The sequence below is a fragment of the Mercenaria mercenaria genome, chromosome 4 (assembly GCF_021730395.1).
Source record: "Mercenaria mercenaria strain notata chromosome 4, MADL_Memer_1, whole genome shotgun sequence".
NCBI lineage: Eukaryota > Metazoa > Mollusca > Bivalvia > Venerida > Veneridae > Mercenaria > Mercenaria mercenaria.
This window is the reverse complement of record NC_069364.1, coordinates 46,270,784-46,287,363: the sequence shown is the minus strand read 5'-3', so window position 1 is coordinate 46,287,363 and position 16,580 is coordinate 46,270,784. Positions and strand designations below refer to the sequence as shown.

Below are 16,580 nucleotides of genomic sequence, written 5' to 3'. Positions count from 1 at the left end.
AATAATACATGTATAACATTTCGGGACAGCTTAATAACTTTTAACTGTCGCTGTCCGTTCACGTCCAAACCTATTTTGCATATTTCTGTTAGGAAATTCCAAATGAAATCCGTTGGGAAAGTTTTCACAGTGAACGCATTTTTTTCCTTCTCGCTATTTCATAGATGTCGAGAAACATTACCAACTATTCTGGCGCGAATACCAACAACGTCATGACGGCGGGATCGAGTTCAACGTCAACGTCACTGATCAGACGTCAGCTTTCCGTTATTACATGTTTTTCTTCCGGTAAATAAAGACAGATAAAACCACAACGCGAATTATTGCTCTCTAACCCCACATTTTGGTGCCGTGACGAAAAGAAAGAGAAAAATGGATCTATCTAAGATAATAAAGACGAGAGACGCTCAAAAGGCAGTTATTTCGAGACATTTAGAGAAATTAGAGGCTTCAGTGGACGACGAAGAACAGTTTCATACAGTACTTAACGTTTTGCAGACTAAGGTGAAGTTAATAGAGGATGTTAACGAGAAGATTTTATCCCAGACTGATGAAGATGATTATGAAGCTGAGATTCGAATCCGGAACCTGGAGGCACAACTAAGAAAACAGACCAAAGACCATTTACCGCCACCATTGCTCAATCCCGTAGATTTGCCGCAATATGAGCAGCCTAGAAACAGTACGAACAGTGCAACCACCGCAGATCGTTCAGGAAATACTACCGACAGCACTTCCGGCAGAGAAGTAAGTAACATTTCTATACAATCAAACCAGTCTTCACAGTTTCATAAATTACCAAAGCTGACCAATATTTACCCTAAATATCTTGGAATGGCAGACATTTTGGGATTCGTTCGAATCGAGTATTCATAACAACGAATCATTATCAGACGTCCAGAAATTCAGCTACCTTAGGTCCTTATTATCAGATGATGCAGACAGAGTGATCGAGGGATTCCAGCTGACCAATGCTAACTACATGCAAGCAATTGAATTGTTGCGTGAACGTTTCGGACAGGAACACAAAATCGTAAATGCATACATGCAAGGCCTACTCGAGCTAAAACGTCCAGCATGTAATATCCTTAGCCTAAGATCTCTCAGGAGAAAATGGAGTCATATATTAGAGGGTTACAGTCACTTGGGCAGTGCCAAGATTCGTATGGAAATCTTCTGGTTCCCCTGATAATAGAGAAGCTTCCAACTGAAATCATTAGAAATATGACACGTGAACATGGCAGCAGTAACTGGCAACTTCCGGAACTAAGACAGGCATTGAAGAAAGAAATCAACATTCTAGAGTCGGGGCAGCCGACACATTCACCGGAATGTCATAACGCTACAGCTTCATTCTTCACCGGAACGAGACCAAATCCCACGAGCACGCGCAAACATCATACGACAATTTCAGAAAGATCAAAACGCCTAAGATGCCCATTCTGTGACGATCATCACTTTGCTTGTGACTGCAAGAAGGTAACGCAAACTCTCGATCGACAAAATATTGTTAAAAAGAAACAATTATGTTTTAATTGTTTAGGGAGCCACAGAGTTGCTGCATGCAGATCTAACCATCGATGTCGTATTTGTAGCCGAAAACACCATACAAGTATATGTGATCAACAAGATAAGCAAACAGCCCCACACAGAAACTTGAATGCTACTGCCCCAAGCTTTACCACAGCTCCTACCCCCGCATACACAAATATGAACACTACAGCCCCAGGATTCCCCCAGCCCCTACTCCCGTCAACAGAGATAATGTTATATCCGGTTCTAGTGGACAGTCCGCTATACTCCATTCTACTACGCAATCAAGACCAAGTGTTTTATTGAAGACCGCTGTTGCCAAGGTAACGTCTGACGGCAATTGTACAGATGCTAATTTATTGTTCGACGAGGGCGCACAGAGATCATTTATTACAGAGGAACTAGCAGACAAACTTCAACTTAGCCGAAGTGGCACAGAGGTCGTACAGCTTGCAGCGTTTGGGTCGTCTTCGATGAAAGTCAGCCATAAAAATAAAGCAACCGTGTATTTGTTGACTGATAACAGAGAGAGGATAGAGATAGATGTTCTCATAGTACCAACCATTGCTGTACCATTGAGAAACTTACATCGTACCACATCAGCACTTCCGTATCTTAGAGGGCTTAAACTTGCACATCCTGTTACAGAAGATGAAACATTCAACATATCGCTATTGATTGGTGCTGACAAATACTGGGAGATCGTTGGAAACCGAGTAGTCCGAGGCAACGGTCCGACTGCGGTCCAGTCTAAGATAGGATACCGACTGTCCGGACCACTTCCGATACAATCAACAGATTCGGCTACAGATTACATCATGAACCTCATTACATCCCCGCCAGATGTGTCAGACTTAGAGAGATTCTGGAAGTTAGAATCATTAGGTATCAGCCATGAAAAAGACGAGGGAACTACTTCTGACTATCTTACGACCTATCAGATGAACTCAATTGAATTCAAGGACAGTCATTACTCAGCGAAGTTACCATGGAAACGTGAGCATCAACCATTACCCGACAACTACAACATCACAGTAAGACGAACAGAGAACACAATCCGGCGACTTCGTCAAGACCCGGATATGTTGCAGAAATACGGCAAGATAATTGCAGACCAAGAGAAACGAGGTTTCGTAGAAAGAGTTGTAGTTGACTATACCCAGAACCAGATACACTATATCCCACATCACGCCGTGAAGAAAGATTCGGCTACTACGCCTATCCGAATAGTATTTGATTGTAGCTGTCGACAGAACAAAGATTCCCCTAGTCTGAACGACTGTTTAGAATCTAATCCCCCAGAGCTCAACGACTTGACTGGTATCCTTATGAGATTTCGCCTACATAGATTTGCCGTATGCACCGATATTGAAAAGGCGTTCCTGCACGTGCAACTAGACGAGAAAGACCGTGACGTAACGAGATTCCTGTGGTTGAGCGACAGCAACAATCCATACAGCAGTTTGGTGACTTACAGGTTCAAATCCGTTCTATTTGGCGCTACTTGTTCACCATTTTGCACGCGACACTTATGAAACACCTCGATAAAAATGAACACGTCTGGGTGTGTGAAACCTTGAGGAAGGACTTGTATGTGGACAATGTTATTTCCAGTTTTCCAGATGAGGGTACCGTAGCAGACTACTTCCGTGATACACGTGATCTGATGTCGTCTGCTGGCTTTAATTTACGTTCCTGGAACTCCAACAGCAATTGTCTGCGAGGTCTTGCTGAAGCCGAAGATGTGCTTGACTCTGACAAGGTCACGAAGATTCTTGGCATGCGATGGGATCCTATTACAGACCAGCTATCCGTGGCACAAAAGAACATTCCTACGTTTGATTCCATGACAAAACGGTCCATACTTCAAGAAACAGCAAAGCTATATGACCCACTTGGTGTCTTCAGTCCATTAACAGTTAGAGCCAAAATTCTTCTGCAAGATATATGGAAACAGAAATATGACTGGGATGTTCCCCTCCCTGAAGACATACAAATTCAATGGTATCATTTAGCAGAAGACCTAAACTATTCGATTGTGACAAGATTCCCGAGGTACTACTTTAATGAAGCAGACGACACAAGTACTTCCGGTATAGCAGAAGATGTATCCTTTCACGTATTTTGTGATGCCAGTCTACATGCATATGGATCAGTGGTCTACATATCTCGAGGAAAGAAGTCTACATTTGTTATGGCGAGATCGCGGGTTGCGCCACTGAAACAGTTGACCCTACCAAAACACGAACTCATGGCGGCAGTGATCGGAGCCCGTCTATTGATCACACATTTAAGACAAAGATACTGGATACCTGCTCTCAGACAGTACGTCCAGAGCCTTCTGCGAAAGTGAACCCAGTGTCGAAAGGTTACAGGAAGACCGTATGCAGTCCCAGACCCCGCGCCCCTACCTAAGATGAGAGTTCAAGACGCATCCCCTTTTACAGTAACTGGAGTCGATTTCACGGGGGCGCTTTATGTTAGAAACAGAAACGATGCTGAGAAGAAAGCCTACATTTGTCTCTTCACGTGCGCTTCTACACGAGCTGTTCATCTCGAGGTGGTACCAGATTTATCTGAAGAATCTTTCATCCAGGCTTTCAGACGATTTACCTGCCGAAATTCACTACCCCGTATCCTGGTATCTGACAATGCAACTACCTTTAACGCAGCAGCCAACAGCATTCAGCTATTATTGAGATCAGCGACTATCCAAGATACTTTCCATAGCCAAGGCACCGAGTGGAGATTCATACCTAAGCGAGCACCATGGTTCGGTGGATGGTGGGAACAGATGATTGGACTAATGAAAACCACCATTAAAAAGGTACTAGGTCGTGCATTTATCAGCTACGAAAGCTTACGTACGATCGTTACAGAGATAGAGGGAGTCATGAATGACCGACCGCTTACCTACGTCACAACTGATGCAGCAGATCCGGATCCACTTACGCAAGCGCACCTGCTCTACGGACGTCGTATTACATCCCTTCCGCATCTAGAAGAAGTTCCTGCACCCCAACCCTCTACACAAACGGAACTATCCAAACGTGCAAGAATACTGAAACAACTGATCGGCAACTTCCGTGAAGGATGGCGACATGAATACCTGACGTCATTACGCCAATACCACCAGACGACAGGAAACAACACACAGACATTAAAGGTTGGCGATGTGGTGCAGATATACGATGACTCACTAAGGACTCATTGGAAACTTGGAACTATAGAGCAGCTCATCACCGGAAACGACGGTCTTACACGTGCGGCGACGTTACGCCTGAGTAATGGACTTATAACATCCAGACCCATTGTGAAACTCTACCCCTTGGAAGTAAGATAGACTAAATTTATCATTTCGTGGCCCGGAGGATGTCGAGAAACATACCCAAATATTCTGGCGCGAATACCAACAACGTCATGACGGCGGGATCGAATTCAACGTCAACGTCACTGATCAGACGTCAGCTTTTCGTTATTACATGTTTTTCTTCCGGTAAATAAAGACAGATAAAACCACAACGCTAATTATTGCTCTCTAACCCCACAATAGCATTTGTATTTCTGTAAACTTCCTTCACATTTGGACAATTTACTTCATATCTATTGTAGTGTACTATCTTTAGCCGTATCTGTTCAGTAATTTCATTTCTAATTGTTCATTACTACGATTTATGTATTGTTTTGAGAAATCTGTGCTTTCCATGGTTGCTTTTGTTATATTTCAAATCGTATTGTTTGTGTTCTGTTCCTGATTTTTTTGTTTTATGTCTTTTAGGTTTTCTTTGTACGTATAATACTGGTACTGTGTCTAATTAATGGTAATGACTAATTAATGGTAAAAACATACAACAAGATCCACCTTTAACTATTACTACTTACATTTAAATCGATTTTTGGTTGTTCGTTAATGGCACTTTCATATTGTTGTCTTAAAGCCTCGTACATATTAGATGTGTGGCAGAGATATTTGCACATCTCATATGTCTGTATTATGTTTAGCTTGATGTGTTTTTTTTTCTCTGATGTATGAACATGTTTAATAAAAAGATAACAGATGAAGCAAAACTCATGTAACATAAATTTTGTTTATGTTTATTGGTAAATTACCAGTAGCGAGTTGCTTAAAGTAAAAATTGATTTGACAATATAATCACTAGAGAATATAAAACGGTTTCCGTTATTTTCTAGTTGTCAAGACTTGACTTGGACTTGCATACAGGTAAATTTTAAATATTTCCTAGAATTTTCCGAGATAATTTTTTTAATTTTACATGCAACTACATTATTCTATACTCTAACAATTTCAGCGGTCATTACGGTATGTCAAGTTGTTAAGGCATGACAGGATAAGAGCAAACTAATTTGAAATTGGTATTCTAATATGAAAAGATTGAAGTAAACATTGATTTGGATTTCATGCAAAATATATTGAATATTTCATGAATATTTAATTTGATGCATTATATTATTTATACAGATAATCAAATTGACCCCAAATACACATTATATAAAAAATCTTAGGACATTTTCCTTATATACTACATCTGTATTGAACATTTTATCATATTTTCAATGCACCACTTATTTTTCTATTTTCTTACAAACCCTTCTTACGTTTCTGGCGATTTTACTCATGCCGTCAAATACACATCTGACATCCCGATGCCAGATGACTTCCATGCTGTTAATGACAACATGCAAATTCAATGAATTTTTATCCCCCGGCGTTGTTTTGTGAATGAGGGGAGTATATTTTGAAAGTTATTTATGTCCAAGACATACATAAGCCATGTACAAAAGGACACCGCAGCGGTTTGTTATATATACGTAGTTTCATTTTTTCTTCAAACAAATTGAGCGGAATAACTCTGTTTTTAATTGGTCAAAAAAGATAATACTATGTGTGAGCAGTATAATCAATAACTATGTGAGCTCTGGTTATTGCAGCGGGCAAGCATTTTTCAGTCGGACAGACTAACGCACGAACGGGCGGTCATCCGGACGGACTGCTCAAAAGCAATATTTCTCCACCCTCTGCGATGGATAACTAACAGTTCATGTATTGATTGCCTAATATTTATTTAAAATTCATTTTTAAGGACGTTTATCTCCCACCCTTTATGTAAGTACGCCACTATAAGAACGTTTGCAGCAGATGATGTATTTCGCACTGTTTTATATATTCTGTGATGAATAAGGCATGCAAAGGATAAAAGAGTCTTTGTCTAAAAAATCAGTTATAGTTTTCATAGAAAAAAGAAGAGGTAAAGAAGGGACATAACTCTAACAAAAAGCATCAGAGTAATCGTTTCTGACATTCTTACTAACATAACAAGGGTAAATAAGATTACAAAATTTCTAGGCTACATCCCTATCGCACTTAACATATCTTCTAACGCAATACTTTCTGGCAAAACGTCGTAAACGTTACCTAAGGTACATTTCTGAAATTTGGCATACGTTTATATAAAAATATTTGACAGAGAATGGCATTTGGGGTTCAAATGCGATTTTGGGGTCTGGCTTTTCTGACATACGGGAATGTGTGGAATTAAAATCTGTAAAGACTATCTTAAATTGAAGAATCAAGCTTTGACCAGTATTAATACAAAATGCATGATATAACAAAATAAAGAAAAACTAATTGATGAAATTTATTTTCTAATGTTCCTTTCTTTCATTTAAATATTAATCAGATTTCTTTTCCATGCAATACAATTGTTTAACCAAATTGTTGATATTCCATTAAAGAGCCAAGTCATAACTTACATCTAGAACGTAATGTAAACGTAAAAATAAGCTTTTTTCTAGTGTTTGGGCAATTCAGAGACAAACAGTTTATGTGCGAAGATTTATGACATTCTTTTTTACAAAAATAAATATTTCATTTGATATCGAGTTAGAGAAAATGGACATTCAGCTTCATGTTAAAGATACTAAATTCATAGACACATGTCTTTGTCAGGCAAGAAGGTAAATTTATTAGATCTAGTATCTAAATTATTTTGCCAAAATTTAAGATTTTTTGCTGATCAGTGTTTTCGTTACAATGACAACAACACACTATTCCCTTACAAAAAGCAAATTGTTAATTTCCTTGAAATAAGTTGAAAACATGTTTTCTGTCATATACTTACACAAAATGAAAGAGTCAATTTTCATGTTTAAAAGTAAGAGAAAGCATTTTTTGTGAATAAATAAGTAATTGTTTTAGAAACTGCCTGTCTCAGTTACAACCGTTTTGATTTAATTCTTATTTGTGTGATTAAATGGTGTTTTTTAATTGCAATGCTTTCATATAGAAATAGGTTTATTTACATGATAGCTGTTTAACTAAATAGAATATGTATATAAAGAATTATTTTTAACATACGCATCAAAAAATGAAGTCAAATTAACGTACACGTGTCCACAAAACAATAATATTTAGGACAAGTAAAATATTACAAGTTAAAACAATGATGTCACATAAAATAAACCAGATTTAATCTAGATGACGTGCATTTGTACTTTAATAGCTTACAAACAATTCAATCTCTTCTTACGAAAAGAAACTGTAACAGCACAAAACTTGTTTTACGCTATTCATTTTCTTAATTAAATCATTTTTAACGCAGCCAGGAAACGGGCACTAATCGATAGTGCTAAGCCATTTCTTGCCAATAAACTTTAGGCGTAACACCTTTTTGAACAATGTTTGTGCCAATAATTATCTGTCTCTATTTCTTGTATTTATAAAAGATAAAAGATAAGGGTATATTTCACAGAAGCACAGAGCACCTCAAACAAAGACATAGAGACATGCATCGCAAAGTAGGCCGACAACAAAATGAAGCTGTAACGGAAATATATTGTAGACAGGTTGCTTCAAAAAATATAAAAGCCGCTTACCGTTTCCTATTATGTGCCTTCAAGTTTTTGTTTGGCCCTTGCTTTTTTATTTCTTACATGTCTATGCATTTTGTTAATATTAATGATTTACATATAACTTGAAAAGGTTAGTCCGATTTACTCCTTGTGTCTTAATTACATTTTGATAGTCTTACCTACAGTTCTTGATCTCCTAATGTCACATTACAATATAATATTGAACATGAAATAAGGACATAGTCATTCAGTGGACTTTAGGTGTGTTTACGTTATATCAAATCTAATATTCAATTATTTTATCATTGCTACAGAAGTTGGCAGGAGGAATGAAAGTCTTAGTAACAGGAGGTGCCGGATATCTTGGTTCAACATTGGTACCGATGTTGTTAAATAAAGGGCATGACGTAACAGTATATGATACATTAAGCTGGGGAGTCCATTCATTAATACACGTCGCAAATGACACTAAGCTTAGGATAATTAAGGGAGATATAAAGGACAGAAAACATATTGCTGACGAAATAGCATACCAAGATGCAATCATTCATCTTGCAGCAATAGTTGGATATCCTGCTTGTGATTCAAACCCAGATTTTGCATTGGCTACAAATATATCTGGTACAAAGAATATTGCTGAACTTAAATCAAGTAATCAAATATTGATATACGCTTCCACAGGATCTTGTTACGGAGCTATCAATGGCATCTGTACGGAAACCACAAAGTTAAACCCCTTGTCGTTATATGGCAAAAGTAAAGCAAGTGGCGAGGAAATAGTACAGTCTGTAGGTGGCATCTCTCTTAGACTCGCTACATTATTTGGAATATCTACAAGAATGAGACTTGATTTATTGGTTAACGATTTGACATTTAAAGCCATTAACTGCAAAAATATCGAATTATATGAAGGTGATTTCAGAAGGACATTTCTGCATGTCAGAGATGCTGCAGAGGCATTTGTTTTTGCACTTGAAAATGAACAACATATGTCCGGCAAAGTATATAACGTAGGGGATGAAGAGCTCAACATGACAAAACTCGATGTTGCGCAGATCATACAAAAGCTTATACCAGACTGCACTATCACTCAGATTTATTCAAAGTATGATAAAGACAAACGTGATTATGAGGTCTCATATAGAAAAATTAATGAAATGGGGTACCGACACGAAATATCAATTGAAGAAGGAATAAAAGAAATGCTTAAACTTTTTCCATTCTTATCTGTCGGAGAATCACTGCAATACTATAATATATAGAATTTTATGTTGCATTGCCCATAATATGCAGATTGTCTTGAATAATTTAATATGTAAATATACACAAACGCAAAAGAAAGTGTGCACTTTTTAAATTTGAATATTCTCAGTTTTAACAGAGGTATCCGTCTACAATTTGCAACATACTTTGCTCGAAGCATGTACTATTGATCTTCCTTCAACTTAAAGATAAAAACTGGGTGGAGTCAAGATAATTAGCGATAGTGGACTTTTGCACGATTTTCTCGTGCTACCCATAAAAAATGTACATGTCTACAAAAACGAGTTTTGTCAGGTTTCTTTTATACCTTTGGTGAAAGGAAAAACACATACGATTTCAAATATGTGCTGTAATAAAATGCCACGACTTAGTGAAACTTAGCGAATTGAAGCATTAACAATGCTTCAACGGGTTGACAACGTTATTTACGTAAGCAAAACGTTTGGGTGCGAAAGTAATGTCATAATTCTTTTGCACCAGAAATTTCAGCATACTCTTTGAGTTGCTGTACGCCATCGAACCAGCAGACCTCGGGTCTTACTATGGAATAAACATTTTTCGTGACGTCCATCTACCGTTACGTTAGGCCTAAGCCTTGCCATATCAATCCTTGGATAAATATTAAAGGTGGTCACACAGGATATTTAAACAAAATAATGTTTGAGTAACAGGCAGATTTTTATCATCTGACAAGAAGGTGAGTTACAACTACCGTTGTTGACCCATCTTAGCTTTGAATAGCTAAGAATCCCCATAAATTTCAGAATTTTGAAAACAATGGAAGCACATCGAATTTGCCATAATCTGCACTAAATGTTGGTACCAAACATGACATACTTTTAAACAAAATAATGTACTTCGGACAACATAATTTACTTCAGTTGACAAAAAACTTAGTGCACACTTTCTTTTGCGTTTGAGTATACATATTTTTGTATAGGTATTGTGAAGGCCAATGTGATATGTAGTTGATACAGAACACTGCAGAAATGTACAATTTCACTTATGTCAATGCATTCACTGTTGCACGATATATACGAGGGTTGTTCAATAAACATGTAGACTGATTACATAACTTGCCAAGAAAGAAGTCTTAAGTTGGTATCGTGTTCAAACATATGTTACGTTTGTACCTGAAATTGTATTCATGCGGTATGTTTGTGCAATGATTTTTGATTAAGCATGGGAAATGCTGTGCAGCCCAGGTCAACGACGTCTTTATAAGGCTAACGTTGTTACGTTTTAAAATTTATTGAAATTTAATGAATACCGTGCATAATCAGAACTTACTGTACTTACGCGCATTCATTTTGCCAAAAAAAAAAAAGAAAACGACATTTGTATAAAGTCTAGCTACCAATCTATAATATTTTATGTAAGGATTACTATGATTATACTAGTACTACTGAACAAAAACAACAGCCATGTACGGAACGGTTTTTTTATGATTCTAAACCATTCATATTGTATCAATCGTGTGCAGAAAAAACCCACATTTTTAGCAACAAAATAACAAAAGCTAGTTCTTGTTTGAAACACGATCAGATGATCAATGTGATGAACTTTATATTTGTTTCGATTATGAATGCTAATTGTGCAGGACTATATCCCAGGTGCTACAGTTTTGACATTTTTTATTAGTGCCCACGTTTCTTATTGAATATTTCAAAGTTGACTGACTGTCCCTGTACAAATAGTGCAATTTGTCTTAAAATCACCTATATATAGACTTTCATATGCAATTTCCAATATAAACACTGAAACACTTTTGAAAAGTGGATCTACAGTCTAACCTGTGTTGAGCAGCCTGCTAAAAGAGCAGCATAATCGGGCTGCTATAGGCAGATGGCTGCTTAAGAGAGGTTGGAATTATAACAGAAAGTCAATTTGGGAAGTAAGTTGAATGGCTGCTTAAGGAAAGTGGCTGCTTAACAGAGGTGACCACTCAGGCAGGTTCGACTGTATATGATAATACAAAGACACCTAAAGTGAAATAAAACATCAAATGCTTATTAGGGGTCGTATAAGACAACGCGTTCGTTAACTGGCACATGATCACTCGCTAATCTCTCTCGGCGTAAATGGCAAATTTGGTAACCATGGTAGCGCTGTTTGACACCTGTAGGTAAAAACAAATTGATATACTAGATCTAGTCCTGTGGAAATTATAAAACAATCTTAAAATCCATGAATTTGCATCCCCATGAAACAGCTGTTTTGACCAAAACTACGAAATCTGTCAGGTTTCCACCACGTGATATATTTATCCGGTATATCACTTAAAATAGCAACCTCAGTGACATAGAGCCGCGACATGTCACTCAAGTCGGAAAAAAATGTATATAACAACTATTTAATGTTGTGGTAAAAATAGATATTATGAAAAAAATATGAACTTTTAAACGTAAGGAACAAGTTTTATATTTGTATGATGTGTGGAAAAAAACTGGAAATGCTTATTCTTTTCTGACGAAAATAAGAATAAAGCAGACTTTTCAAGTAAAATATGTTTAATTAACACACATGTCTTTAATCAAAGTATACTGTATGATAAATTACTTGAATGAAATTATCTTTATAATGACAAAACAATTCGTAATATGATGATAATTTTATGTAGGTTTTCTTATGGTTGAGAGTTCTTTTGCCACACGTAAAGAGCGCATGCCCGTTAAAATCAAAACATCCGCCCGTTAGCATAGTTACCAAATACTTGTGTAAAATCGTCTATACCAAATTTTAGGTTGATGCAAGACTTCCAGTTGTGAAACATAAGTGATCGATCTAGGCCATTATTACTCTCCGGTTTAAAGGAAAACGTATCTCATGCGTTGTACATCTCCAGCGCATGATATCTGAACTCAAGGGCACGACATCTTATCTCGAGAGCATGACATTTTACCTCGAGCGCGAGACATTTTACTTCGATGGCATCTTATGTCTCATTTCGAGATGTGAACATCTTTTATTATACCTATTTTTTGTCTACAATGATAAAATCCCATTACCCGAGAACTAAATATTTTGACTATCGAAAACTTTCAACCTTTATAACACGTGACTAAGCGAAAGTGACCGTTAGGTCATGTGACCGCACTGATATTTAGAATCTCATATAAGGGCAATTAACTGCTTCATGGCTATATACCAATAAAAGAAATTGCTCTTTGTTACATATAAAATTCAGCTACTTCAGAACAATTTTGTTACAGTTTTAGATGTTCACTCTGACGTAGACCTATTTTCCACAACATATCCATACATTTGCTTCGAGAAAACGAAAAGAAAAAGGGATGTTGAATACCTGTAGTATGCAGTGAAATGCAAGTCAACTGAAGTCAGGTACCCTCATTTCGCCGCATTTCAGAAAGCGGTCCGCAGAATAAGCACTCTACTTTCAAGTAAACAACTCGAAATCATGCAATACTAGCATGAAAAGTGTACTATTTTATGTAAAATTCATTTCACAACTGAATGCCCATTTGGCCCCTGATTTACGCGCAAATGTGCGAAAAACGGAATATCGAGGATCTATTTATCAGGAACTTCTTTCGACTACTTCACGGAAGCACATTATTGTACGAATAACTGCTATATAACCTCATCGTTTAGCCAAATGATTGCCTCCCTTGTACACATAATTATAGTAGTGACGTCACTATTTAGTGTGTACACAGGCAATAACCGCGCTAAAGATAAAACTGTTAAATTAAATTAATTAAAAACATTTTAAAACATCTTGTACAAAAGTTTGTTCGGTATAATAAAACAAATACTATATGGCAGCGTATGTGACACTGGTATTGTCAACCTCGAAACAGAATGTCACCACGCGGCATTCGCATCGGTTGACATTCTGCCCTCGGGTTGACAAATTCAATTTCACGCACGCTGCTGTATGATATTTATATACGATTGTCGACATCTATCTCGACAGTATGACATTATATTTTGAGCGCAAGACATCTTAGTTTAATCGCACAACATCCCATCATGAGAGCATGACATTTTAACGCCAGCACTCGACATGTTAATTCGAACGCACGAAATCACGTCTCGATCACTTTACACCTTATATCTACTGAAAATGTATGATATATGCGTTATAGAAAGGCCTTGCCACCGAGGGATCACACTCGAATATGTTGATAGACAACCAATGGCAAACTGATTGATATGCAAGAAGTGTAAACTGCACCGATCTTGAAACGCCTGTGCCTTTGCACAAATGAGACTTTAATCTGTCCATGAAGTATTCCTGTGTATCAGTGAAGCTGTGGAAAACGAATGATTCCTGCCAAGTGATCATGGGTTCTAATTCTGTGTTGAAATTTTAGTAAATGTCATAAGGCGACTATCCAGCTGAAGATCATGTGTTGTCCTCATTGCACTATTTCAAATACCGAGCAGGGTGCCTTGATATTTTGCATATCTTTAGTTTCTTGGCATTACCTCCTAGTATCACATTATCATTCTACATTTCCAAATTGATCCCTTAGTCATCTACACTCACCCCACAAATCAATTTCTGTTTCCCTTAAAATTACTTCTTTACTATATTTTAGATTCCTGTATCATTATTAATAATAACAATATTATCATTATTCATTCATTCCTTTCCCCACCTTTACCCCATCCCTACCACACGTCTCAAATGCACGACATTACCATAACGTATCATTTAAGTGGAAACTTTAACATCTCCCTGTCACAAACACTCTCCCTATTTCAAAATAATTTCACCTTTTTCTTGCGTGACCCTCTATCAAAACAGCAAACTATAAAGGCAAGGTGAGCAAGGTCCTCGTCTTTCAATATGTACAAGGAAGTAAAATTTAGATAATTATACATGTTAAGACTGCTGTCTTCAGAAAGCATACATGTAATAGAATGTATAACTTCCATTGGACTTAAAGCTAATACCACATTATTTTACTATTGAAGATCCAAGCCTATTACATAATTGATTATAAATACATGTCTTAGTTTTCAGTAGGCATTGTCGACATTAAAAGTTCATATTACGATATATATCTGTGTACAAATTCATAATGTCAAAAGTGCAACTTCTAGTGGCAGATGATTTTGCGGAAAAACGTTTGCTAACGGTGGATGCAACATTTAATTTCATTCTTGCGACGTTTAACTGTACTTGCGACACTTAACGCTAGTGCGAAAGTAAATAGTGCTAAAGTAAGTTAGCGTATGTTTTGGGCCGTATGTTAAATGCAGGATACGTCAGTTCCTCAGTGAAAAATCATATAGATGTGGGACCGCTGCTTTGTGGAAAATACATATTTCTATTCTATAAATTGACGTAAATACACATGTTCTGATACCTGTAAAAATAAATATGGTCATTATATGACCTTCACATTCGTTATATAGCACATTCTAACACGCCCCGATTTATTTCCATACTAAACAAAGAAGACTGAAACTGTTTATTATTATTCAAAAACACATACAGATCGTACGTCAGAATCATTACGCCAAGCGTAACGTCATAACGGTGCACTGTTAAAGAAAATCACATGGATCATGCAAATATTTAGAGAATATCTTGAAAAATGTAGACAGAAATCTTTAATAACTTGCTAAACTCAAAAGAATAATATCTCAAATTTCTCGCCATGTGTGGCTGCGTTTCTTTAGTGAAGCGCCGTTGAACGTGTTTATCATGATGATGATGATAATAATGATGATGATGATGATAATAATAATAATAATAATGATGATAATAATAATAAAAAAACTGAGTTATCGATATGAAACAACATATTTCTACCAATACATTCGTTTGGAAATAGTTAAAATCACTTTTTAAGAAAAATGAAAAAAAAATTGCCATGGCAATTTTGCCATGGCAAAATCATGAATTTTCTTGCCATGGCAAAATTATTTTGCCATGGCAACACATTTTGCCATGGCAAAAGACCGATTTGCCATGGCAAAACCGCTTTTGCCATGGCAAATGTAATTTTCTCGTACTGATTAAGAAAAAACTAGTAATGATATCATATCAAAACATACTAACTTTAAAATAGTAGGGTTAATGTAACAATTTAAGGCAATTTTCATTTTTGTAAAGCGCGTATAAATATGGGCTGAATTTGCCAAATACCGGCGTGGCAAAAAGAAACCGGCGGCTATTTATAATAAATTGCTTAAATATTTCTTCAAAAAATACGAGACTAGTGTAACTTAGATTTCTGTGGTTATATGGTTTACAGACGTCGTACGATTTTCTGTCATAATAATTTTCCATCTGTATTTGGTAAAAGATAAAATGTAAGGGTAGATTTTCCAGAAGAACAGAGCACCCCAAACACAACTATAGAGCCATGCATCGCAAAGTAGGTCCACAACAAAAGAGGCTGTCACCGTAACGGAAAAATATTGAAGGCGTGTTGCTTCAAACATCCAACAGCAAATTCAACAACAAGTACATTACAAGTAGGCTTCTTAAAAAAAAAACCTGGGAGAGGTACAGTGTTGCTCCTTTTAAATTTATATCAGGGATCTCTGTCTCTGGTTATCAGATAAGTTGTGCTATTTACGAAAAACAGTTTCCGTGATGCGGATCACTATGACATATTAGGGGTTATCATTCTGTTAGTGGCGTCCAAACTTCTTGGTGATGGCCAACCTTCGTATCAAGTTTAGAGATCCTAGGCCCAAGCTTTCTTAGGTTATAGTCTGGAAACTGTTTTCCTGGTCCAGCTCACTGTAACCACGACTTAATGATCTCAGAATCAATAGGTCATCTTAAAGATGATACGATCAACCTCCGCCAATCCGAGGACTGTAGATCCAAGCATTTCCAAATTACCGAATTACATTTAAAATTGTTAAAAGCTACCACTGCAGTAATTGTACACTAAAGTCTTTGGCTCCAAGTCTGAACTTGGCTC

At 36.9% G+C, this 16,580-nt stretch overlaps 3 protein-coding genes across 3 annotated transcripts; all 3 read left to right on the top strand.

The window, feature by feature from the left end:
- Nucleotides 1-372: 372 nt before the first annotated feature.
- On the top strand, nt 373-3,068 carry LOC123552846 (uncharacterized). The gene is made up of 3 exons (XM_045342592.2): nt 373-747; nt 1,093-1,479; nt 1,677-3,068. Exons 1-3 carry the CDS (start codon nt 373-375, stop codon nt 3,066-3,068), a joined length of 2,154 nt encoding a protein of 717 aa, XP_045198527.1.
- An 881-nt stretch (nt 3,069-3,949) lies between these two features.
- Nucleotides 3,950-4,876, top strand: LOC123552845 (uncharacterized). Its single transcript, XM_045342591.2, has one exon. The coding sequence runs from the start codon at nt 3,950-3,952 to the stop codon at nt 4,874-4,876; it is 927 nt and encodes a 308-aa protein (XP_045198526.2).
- A 640-nt stretch (nt 4,877-5,516) lies between these two features.
- Nucleotides 5,517-11,233, top strand: LOC123553362 (GDP-D-glycero-alpha-D-manno-heptose dehydrogenase-like). The gene is made up of 2 exons (XM_045343098.2): nt 5,517-5,755; nt 8,718-11,233. The coding sequence occupies exon 2, from the start codon at nt 8,733-8,735 to the stop codon at nt 9,663-9,665; it is 933 nt and encodes a 310-aa protein (XP_045199033.2). The 5' UTR covers nt 5,517-5,755; nt 8,718-8,732; the 3' UTR covers nt 9,666-11,233.
- The last annotated feature ends 5,347 nt before the right edge of the window (nt 11,234-16,580 follow it).

Excerpts from the sequence above, each read along its gene's own strand:
- LOC123552845 (XM_045342591.2), top strand. The coding sequence starts at position 3,950 with ATGAGAGTTCAAGACGCATCCCCTTTTACAGTAACTGGAGTCGATTTC.
- LOC123553362 (XM_045343098.2), top strand. The coding sequence starts at position 8,733 with ATGAAAGTCTTAGTAACAGGAGGTGCCGGATATCTTGGTTCAACATTG.
- LOC123552846 (XM_045342592.2), top strand. The coding sequence starts at position 373 with ATGGATCTATCTAAGATAATAAAGACGAGAGACGCTCAAAAGGCAGTT. Across the intron at positions 748-1,092 it reads ACAGCACTTCCGGCAGAGAA|CCTAAGATCTCTCAGGAGAA; the intron begins GTAAGTAACATT and ends TAATATCCTTAG. Across the intron at positions 1,480-1,676 it reads TTGCTTGTGACTGCAAGAAG|CTTTACCACAGCTCCTACCC; the intron begins GTAACGCAAACT and ends TACTGCCCCAAG.